Below are 10,398 nucleotides of genomic sequence, written 5' to 3'. Positions count from 1 at the left end.
TAAAATAACCAGCTTTGTTTCCAATTTTACAGTTTAGTTTAAATGACTAAAATATAAAATATCGAAATTTGTGAAATGATATTTTTATTCCGAAAACAATTAGACACAATTAAAGTTTTTTTTAAAATTACTTAGTGTGCGCGCTGAGTGTTTATGGGGAATCCCGCACAAAGCACCATAACGCACCGTCTATTATCCATACCACACTCCATCAACCGCCCAGTGTTGTTTATTTTTATTTGTATTGTCTCCGTCTGAAGTTTATCCTTTAACCACCTGACATTTGATGCCATCTGAAACCTGTCATCGCTGGTGATGACATCTGCAGATCGGTGTCTCCGTCCTATCAACCTGTGTTGACAGCTGAATCCTGTCATCCCACATCCGCCGTCTGTCACCCTCCAGCCACCTGACATATGACATCTGAAGCCTGTCATCCCACACCCTGACATCCGCCGTCTGTCACCCTCCAGCCACCTGACATATGACATCTGAAGCCTGTCATTGCCTATGATGACATGAACAACTCGTACCCCATTCATCCTGTTATTGCCCAAGGCTGGTCCCAGAACGAATGCAACAGAAGAAACTGGTCCCGCTACTTAGGTTAGAAAATGCATCGATCCTAAACTAATTAATGTTTTATTTTTATTTGAGTTTGGTTTTTTATCCATTAGCAATACTCAACTCACTTTTAAATGTAGTTTAACTCAGAGGCGTAGCGACCCTTCCCGGCGCTGGAGACAAACTTTCGATATTTGCACCCCCCCCCCCCCAGACTTTCTATTTGCACCCACCCCCACTCAGACTTTCGATTTGCACCCCCCTTCAAACTTTCAATTTGTTTTTCCAACCCATTTTGGCGCCTCCTAAGGTCGGCGCCCGGGGACATTTGTCCCCCCCCCCCCCCGCCCTCCCCCCTTCGCTACGCCTCCGGTTTAACTAGTATGACAACTAATATTATGAATGAGTCATGACACTCTTCATTTTATGGTGAGGATCAATCTTTAAGACAATTTGTATCGACGTTATATTTCTAGTATCGCTAATTAACCCTGGCCCTAACCCTAATCCTGACAATTTCGCTAATCCTAACACTAACACTGACCCTAAAAGAGATATCAACGTATGCTAGATGCTGGTATAGATTAAAAGGGTCTGTGTTGGTTCAGGATTGATGTCAGGATTATGGTGAAAATTATGTCTAAAGCTAGGCTATGTATACCAGTGGCGTAGGTAAGGGTGGGTTGGGGGGGGGGGGGGGGTTATAACCGCTCCCATGGTCTCACACCACTATATATATATATATATATATATATATATGATTTTTTATCCATATGGAAAAACTATTTGAACCCCTCCCATGACCAATTCCTGGCTACGCCACTGATGTATAATACCTGATAAAATTAGCACCGAATACACCTACTGACACTATAAGCGCTGGTTTTTTACTTTACCCAAGACAAGCTAGAAAGTACTGACTATAGCACGTTTGGTTAAAAGAGAAACAAATACTAAGCAGAGAGGGTTTTGTTTTAAGGTTATATTTAAAGCTTGGGTTACGATTTAGGTAAATATAAAATTAAATTTACTAGAAAAAACTGACTTTTATACTTGGGTTTAGTGCTAGGCAAGGGTCATAATACTAGTAAAAAAATTGCTTCGATACTTGGGTTTAAGGCAAGTTAAGGATAGTGATACAAACAGAATATTGATTCGATACTTGGGGTTAAGGCTAGTTAAGGATAGTGATACAAACAGAATATTGATTCGATACTTGGGGTTAAGGCTAGTTAAGGATAGTGATACTAGCAGAAAATTGCTTCGATATATGGGGTTAAGGCTAGTTAAGGATAGTGACACAAACCGAAAATTGATTCGATACTTGGGGTTAAAGTAGTTAATGATGGTGGTACTAGCAGAAAATTGTTCAGATACGGCTGGTGCTACGGCTAGGCAACGGTAGCTATACCAGTCAAACAGACTTCCATACTTCCTATTGATGTTATTGTACCAACGATCACCTCTGATGTTCATCTAACCAGAAACTGATGCAGGTTTATCTTCCATTACCCAGCCCGTCTAGAAGCACAGAAAATTGACCCGTGCATGGAACCATACCGGTGCCTACCCTCACCACAGCCAGACACAGCCCGGGGGAGGTACGGCTTTATTGACGGGTGAGTTCACAGGCTCGACCTAAGTCTAGTCCACGATACACAAATCCCCGCCATTAACCCACACCCATATTGTCATCATTTCTTCTAGGAAAAATATATTGGCCTTTGGATTCTGTTGACTTAATGGAGATTTTGGGTTGTTGTTTTTTTTTCTTTGACGGAAAAGGTTATTGCACTGCATTGATTTTTTTTAAAAACATTAAACAATGCCAGGCTAATAGCTTCAGAAGTAGATGGGCTAGGGCTTGGGAAAGTGGAAGCGGAATTATTTTTTGTGTGGTTGTTATGATCATGTTTTCTATGATTGGTATGATTTAGCTTTTGTCATTGTCGCACTTGTGTTTCTGCGTGTTATTATGATTGTGTTTTTGTGATGATTCTCATCAGTGTTTCTCGGTGGTTTTTATTGTAATTGTGTTTTGTGGGACTGTAATTATGATTGTCTTGGTCTTCTTCTTCGTTGTTAAGTATAATCTTAGACGGATTTCCTCCAAACACAATTAGGTATTACATTTCAACCTATTATGCGCCATGTAGCCTCATTTGTCGTTGACTCCGATTTCAGCCGGCTTCCATAGCCTTTCCTCGAACAAGCTATAAGGAAATAGTTTTTGCATTCTGAAGTTTTCTCTCCTAGATGCGTTGCTGTCCCCAGTTATCGAGCCTGATCTGCCCGAGGGTTCGAACTCGGGACTTTTCGGTTTAGCAACCATGAGCTTTACCGATCCCAACCACGCCAACCTCTTTCCCTGTGTGATTATTACTATGAATGTGATGTATGTGACCGCTGCAATAACTTCATTGTAATCATATGTCTTTTATGCTTGTGGCCTACTAAACCCTGAACCAAACCCTGAATCTCTTCCCTGACGTCGCAGGTACGAGACCTGCTCCATCCGCTCCTACAGGTACCGTGCCGGTGGATGCACCAAGGTGGTGCTGCAAACGACCGTGACGTCACCGACTTCTGGCCCCACCGTCTGCACCGAGGAGTTCATCGAATGTCCCGGGGCCCTCAACACCTTCGTGAGTCGAGTTGTTTTATACTTAGTGGGGGAATTTTATACTTAGTGGGGGAATTTTATACTTAGTGGGGGCATTTTATACTTACTGGGGGAATTTTATACCTAGTGGGGGAATTTTATACTTAGTGGGGGAATTTTATACCTAGTGGGGGAATTTTATACTTAGTGGGGGAATTTTATACTTAGTGGGGGAATTTTATACTTAGTGGGGGAATTTTATACTTACTGGGGGAATTTTATACTTAGTGGGGGAATTTTATACTTAGTGGGGGAATTTTATACTTAGTGGGGGAATTTTATACTTAGTGGGGACACCTCACCCTACCCCCCAGCCCACAAACACACACACACACACACTTACACGTTCACTAGCCCTTGTACTAGAAAGCCCGAAATGTGTTTCAGTAGTTCTGTACTTAATAAAAAATACAGGACCTCACTACACACACACACACACACATATATATATATATATATATATATATATATATATATATATATATATATATATATATATATATATATATATATATATATATATATATATATACATGTTGGGGAAAGTGTGTATAGTGCTGACTATACCTCTCTTCATTTGCCAAGGTCACAGAAACAGCTAAATTCTACTTGACCCATAGACAGTCTGATTTGAAAAAGAAACTTTACTTATATATATATATATATATATATATATATATATATATATATATATATATATATATATATATATATATATATATATATATATATATATATATATATATATATCTGTATGTATGTATAACCTCCTATTACAGGTTCGCTTCTGAGCAAGGAATAAGCTCTGTTTCCACACTGCGTCAACCATTTCACAAATCTATCGTCGTTACTTAGCCAACAAGTAAGTTTACATAACCTGCACAACAGCGACTATATCCTTGGAGCAGCAGGTCATTGACATTTCGACACTACCCCACACCCTGACAATATCCCCCAGTAGAATTTGGCATATTAAATTGAAACCCTCGGGCAGATGAGGCTCGTTAGCTGGAGACAGCCGCTCTTCTAGGAGAGACAACTCCAAAATCAAAAAGCAAGTGCTGCCTTGTAGTTTGGTCTTGGTTGGACAAAGCCTATGGAAGCAAATCCAAAAAGAAAAGCAGGCTGAAATCGGAGTCAATGGCCTCAATGGTGCACAACCAGTTGACACGTGTACTTAAGTGTGTTGGAGGGGGGATCCCTTCCAACACTAAAATTAAGAACGAAGAAGAAGAAGAAAGAAAATTTAAACAGAGAGATAGTTTTTGAAAGACAGCACTGTATGACCAGTCGGGATTCGAGGCCAACACTCCACTGTGTCACTGATTATCCTTTGCCCCTAAAGTCAAGTTTACACGAGTAAGCATTTGACCAGTTGGCTTCACCATAAAAATACCATTTATTTCGGTACTTCGATGCAACTTTCATAATCCTCAAGATTTTATACCAACCATCCCAATTCAATATTAGACACTTTATTTCCGATCAACTAACTTTACTTTTTCAATTTTTACCATAATTTTTATCATCAGACCTAATGGTCCTTTAAATACAGTTTTTTTGTGTAATTTTTTTTTCGATGTAAGTTAGACAACTCATGAAATTACAAATATTTGACTGGATTACCTAACTTTGTTTTCAGATTGTAAGAACAAGCAAGCAAACCTTATTACCATGTTGCTCGTGAAGATATTAATGGCAGTAAGTTTTTGTACATAGAATCTTCATCATGTTGACTTGTATTAACCCCCCCCCCCCTCATCCTTGTGCCGTATGTCGTATTCGCGTTACTCTCCAAGCCGTAACCCTACTAGATCGCACCACCCGCAACGCAGCTTTTACCAAGGTATATATCAGACAATAGCGTTCTAGTAACGTTTTTATAACCAACAACTTACTCTCAGCGACACTTCGTAAATTGCACGTCTTCCAGTTTTCTCCCTAATTCAGTACCTCCCCTATCTCCTAATTACCACCCTCCCTACTATGGTGTCTGTCCCAAGCCCCTACAACTGGTCTTGACACCCCCCTTCTCACCTCCCCGTATTTCCTTAAATGTCTGACAACACAAACGGCGCATTGCTTAGTTCCCTAGTTAGTCCTACCAGAGTCTCACCATTGTTAAATACAACAACAACAACAACAACAAAACACACGCTCCATCTAATTGAAGAGTATATACCATCGGCCTGACATTGGTCCTTTTCCCACCCCTTCCCCTGCTCGTAATACGCCCCCACCCGCACCACCTCAAACTAATTCCTATCCCACCCCATCTACGGGCCTACCTTTACCTCTTCGGCTGGTATGATTTGCCTCTCATGAATTTTACATTTGAATTCTCTTTGAATTATAATCAGGCTCACCCTTCCCCACCAAACCCATCCCCGACACAACAACCTAAGCCCAATTTTTGACTTAACTGCACTGAACCCAATCCTCCCCACCTACCCATTCCCTACTCTCCGGTGCTCTAACTAAACAAGTCGCTCCCTATTCAATATGAGGGGGGGGGGGGCACTTGGTTTCCGTGGAGACTGCACGGCGACACTGTTTATATATAAATATATATATATATATATATATATATATATATATATATATATATATATATATATATATATATATATATAAGGTATGGTATATACGGCATTTATTTCTTCTTGTTGAGGGGGGGCGAGGGGCGGTAGCCGTGGAGAAATGCTTGAAAAACACACGTTTTATTCACCCTCTCCCAAATCCACTGTTGTTCATTCCTTTGATCAACATATTTGTCTAGCTATCCCTATTGAAACAATAAGTACCGTTTATAGTTTGTTATTCTAAAAATAAACGTAGTCACGCGACGTGTTAAATTGTGTTTTTGTTTTTATTCTAATCCATAATTCTAAAAATAGAACTCACCCACATGACCAGTGATCAGGGCCGGTAATTCCAATGAATAGATCGTGTAAGTTACTACACACATCGCTGTTTGTATATCAGGCTATGTATTGTTTTTTGTTTTTTCTCTCATCACAACATGTCGCTGTGATGATAAACAACGCTGGGATGATGAGCACTGTGTTGTATGGGAGTGTGTACGTACTGTGTTGTATGGGAGTGTGTACGTACTGTGTTGTATGGGAGTGTGTACGTACTGTGTTGTATGGCAGTGTGTACGTACTGTGTTGTGTGGGAGTGTGTACGTACTGTGTTGTATGGGGCTGTGTACGTACTGTGTTGTATGGGGGTGTGTACGTACTGTGTTGTATGGGGGTGTGTACGTACTGTGTTGTATGGGGCTGTGTACGTACTGTGTTGTATGGGGGTGTGTACGTACTGTGTTGTATGGGGGTGTGTACGTACTGTGTTGTATGGGGCTGTGTACGTACTGTGTTGTATGGGGGTGTGTACGTACTGTGTTGTATGGGGCTGTGTACGTACTGTGTTGTATGGGGCTGTGTACGTACTGTGTTGTATGGGGCTGTGTACGTACTGTGTTGTATGGGAGTGTGTACGTACTGTGTTGTATGGCAGTGTGTACGTACTGTGTTGTATGGGAGTGTGTACATACTGTGTTGTATGGGAGTGTGTACATACTGTGTTGTATGGGACTGTGTACATACTTTGTTGTATGGCAGTGTGTACGTACTGTGTTGTATGGGGCTGTGTACGTACTGTGTTGTATGGGGCTGTGTACGTACTGTGTTGTATGGGGCTGTGTACGTACTGTGTTGTGTGAGAGTGTGTACGTACTGTGTTGTATGGGGCTGTGTACGTACTGTGTTGTATGGGGCTGTGTACGTACTGTGTTGTATGGCAGTGTGTACGTACTGTGTTGTATGGGGCTGTGTACGTACTGTGTTGTATGGGAGTGTGTATGTACTGTGTTGTATGGGAGTGTGTACGTACTGTGTTGTATGGGAGTGTGTACGCACTGTGTTGTATGGGGCTGTGTACGTACTGTGTTGTATGGCAGTGTGTACGTACTGTGTTGTGTGGGAGTGTGTACGTACTGTGTTGTATGGGGCTGTGTACGTACTGTGTTGTATGGGGCTGTGTACGTACTGTGTTGTATGGGGCTGTGTACGTACTGTGTTGTATGGGGCTGTGTACGTACTGTGTTGTATGGGGCTGTGTACGTACTGTGTTGTATGGGGCTGTGTACGTACTGTGTTGTATGGGGCTGTGTACGTACTGTGTTGTATGGGGCTGTGTACGTACTGTGTTGTATGGGGCTGTGTACGTACTGTGTTGTGTGAGAGTGTGTACGTACTGTGTTGTATGGGGCTGTGTACGTACTGTGTTGTATGGGGCTGTGTACGTACTGTGTTGTATGGCAGTGTGTACGTACTGTGTTGTATGGGGCTGTGTACGTACTGTGTTGTATGGGAGTGTGTATGTACTGTGTTGTATGGGAGTGTGTACGTACTGTGTTGTATGGGAGTGTGTACGCACTGTGTTGTATGGGGCTGTGTACGTACTGTGTTGTATGGCAGTGTGTACGTACTGTGTTGTGTGGGAGTGTGTACGTACTGTGTTGTATGGGGCTGTGTACGTACTGTGTTGTATGGCAGTGTGTACGTACTGTGTTGTGTGGGAGTGTGTACGTACTGTGTTGTATGGGGCTGTGTACGTACTGTGTTGTATGGCAGTGTGTACGTACTGTGTTGTATGGCAGTGTGTACGTACTGTGTTGTATGGCAGTGTGTACGTACTGTGTTGTATGGGAGTGTGTACGTACTGTGTTGTATGGCAGTGTGTACTGTGTTGTGTGGGAGTGTGTACGTACTGTGTTGTATTGCAGTGTGTACGTACTGTGTTGTATGGGAGTGTGTACGTACTGTGTTGTATGGGAGTGTGTACGTACTGTGTTGTATTGCAGTGTGTACGTACTGTGTTGTATGGGAGTGTGTACGTACTGTGTTGTATGGGAGTGTGTACGTACTGTGTTGTATTGCAGTGTGTACGTACTGTGTTGTATGGGAGTGTGTACGTACTGTGTTGTATTGCAGTGTGTACGTACTGTGTTGTATGGGACTGTGTACGTACTGTGTTGTATGGGAGTGTGTACGTACTGTGTTGTATGGCAGTGTGTACGTACTGTGTTGTATGGCAGTGTGTACTGTGTTGTGTGGGAGTGTGTACGTACTGTGTTGTATTGCAGTGTGTACGTACTGTGTTGTATGGGAGTGTGTACGTACTGTGTTGTAATGCAGTGTTTACGTACTGTGTTGTATGGGACTGTGTACGTACTGTGTTGTATGGGACTGTGTACGTACTGTGTTGTATGGGAGTGTGTACGTACTGTGTTGTATTGCAGTGTGTACGTACTGTGTTGTATGGGACTGTGTACGTACTGTGTTGTATGGGAGTGTGTACGTACTGTGTTGTATGGCAGTGTGTACGTACTGTGTTGTATGGCAGTGTGTACTGTGTTGTGTGGGAGTGTGTACGTACTGTGTTGTATTGCAGTGTGTACGTACTGTGTTGTATGGGAGTGTGTACGTACTGTGTTGTATTGCAGTGTGTACGTACTGTGTTGTATGGGACTGTGTACGTACTGTGTTGTATGGGAGTGTGTACGTACTGTGTTGTATGGGAGTGTGTACGTACTGTGTTGTATGGGAGTGTGTATCCCCTGTCCCGTGTGTTCAGACATCCTTGGTGTGTTCGTAAATAAACAACGCCTGAGTAGTCCATAAGTGCAGTGTGTTGTATGGGGGAGTGTGTACACTGTACACCGCTTGTACACGACGCACTTGGTGTGTTTGTTTATAGTCCATAAGTCGACTACCACACATCCTCGACTATTCGGAATTGTTCATACGCTCCAATGCACTTGACTTACTAGAAGAAATGTATCCTCTTACTTTATGTGCAGCATAATGCCTCAAACATTACCTCCCATCAGATCTGTGGCTCTGTTGAACTCTCCCCCCCCCCCCCACACACACCTACTCATTCCCATTTTATTATGAACAAAAAAAAGTAAACATATTTTTTTCAGAAACAAATTTTCTTTCTTAACCTACCCCTACCCTTAAGTAGCATATCTTTTCAAACATCAACATCCCCACCCCCGGTGCGTGTTGGGGGGGGGGGGGTCATATAAAGATTGACTGTCAAGCCCCACCTGTTACAATCAATGTGTCCACAATCTAGTAGTTTCCCAACTCAACCAGTTGACGATTGTTCGATTCTACCTTCAATATTTTAATACACCTATAAAGACGGGCTGGTGATTTTGAAATTGTTTTAATTGGTTTTACTGAGGGACTGCCAAATTAGGGTTACGCGCGGCACTTGTTAGATGACAACGCCGCTGTACCTAGGCTATGGGTAACATATTTATCATACACATAGCAAATTAGCAATGATGCAAACATACAACATACAAGTTCTAAGGCCACATACCATTCAGCTTATCAGCCAACAATAGTGAGTTATGTATCAGCGGGATTAACAGTCTAAGCAGTTACCCTTTTATCCTAGAAACTCGAAACCGTGTGTTCAACCTGTTTTATTAAGTCTTTTTGTCTTTAATATTATAGACTGGGGTAGACTAACTGATCCAGTTTCGGCCTGTTTCTTTACCTACCGAGCTGGACTGACTAGGGAAGGGGGGGGGGGAAATCTTGTGGACCACCTTAAAACAGTGGATTGGTGTATTGGAGAATATACGAAACAAGGTGCGAAACGAGGCAGAGAATGCGCGAAACGAGGTTGGGAATGTGCGAAACGAATTAAAGCCAGTAAAACATTTGTTTCAAATATTATCTTTAGATACACTATTCAGCCTAGAAAATAATTCAGGATTTAATGACAATAGATATTGTGTGTTACTCGATTTTGCCAGATCAACTATCAGGAATCTCCCTTTAAAATAATTTCTTAGAACAAGCTACATTGTTGTGTTTCTTCATTCTAAATCTTGTCCCCACAATTACAAAAAAAAATATTCGTGGAATACCCGCGAATAAAATACCGGTTTGTATTTACACTGAGAGATCTATGATCAACAATAAACGATTGCTATTGTTTTTTTTCTTGGAAAGGCTACGCTGATCGACTAAACGTTATTGTTATTGCAGTCTTATAACCATGCCTAAGTAGGACGTCACGTCTAATGAGTTCTTGGAACCCACGGCGGGTGGCTAATATTGTGGGTCCCTGTGATCATTGCAGCG

General features: G+C 41.9%; 1 protein-coding gene across 2 annotated transcripts in view; it reads left to right on the top strand.

The window, feature by feature from the left end:
- The first annotated feature begins 204 nt into the window (after positions 1 to 204).
- Positions 205 to 10,398, top strand: part of LOC131936329 (Golgi-associated plant pathogenesis-related protein 1-like) — a 20,898-nt gene continuing 10,704 nt past the window's right edge. For both annotated transcript variants that reach the window (XM_059293257.1, XM_059293256.1), the window contains exons 1-5: positions 205 to 606; positions 2,081 to 2,183; positions 3,062 to 3,209; positions 4,006 to 4,088; positions 4,869 to 4,927. In XM_059293257.1, the coding sequence (XP_059149240.1) occupies positions 4,901 to 4,927 (27 nt within the window). In that variant the 5' untranslated portion in view covers positions 205 to 606; positions 2,081 to 2,183; positions 3,062 to 3,209; positions 4,006 to 4,088; positions 4,869 to 4,900. The remainder of the gene's footprint in view (positions 607 to 2,080; positions 2,184 to 3,061; positions 3,210 to 4,005; positions 4,089 to 4,868; positions 4,928 to 10,398) is intronic.

Source organism: Physella acuta, unplaced genomic scaffold, assembly GCF_028476545.2.
Source record: "Physella acuta isolate Inbredline_101_S28 unplaced genomic scaffold, ASM2847654v3 ptg000175l, whole genome shotgun sequence".
Lineage (NCBI taxonomy): Eukaryota > Metazoa > Mollusca > Gastropoda > Physidae > Physella > Physella acuta.
The sequence above is the reverse complement of the archived record's forward strand: the minus strand, read 5'-3'. Positions and strand labels throughout refer to the sequence as shown.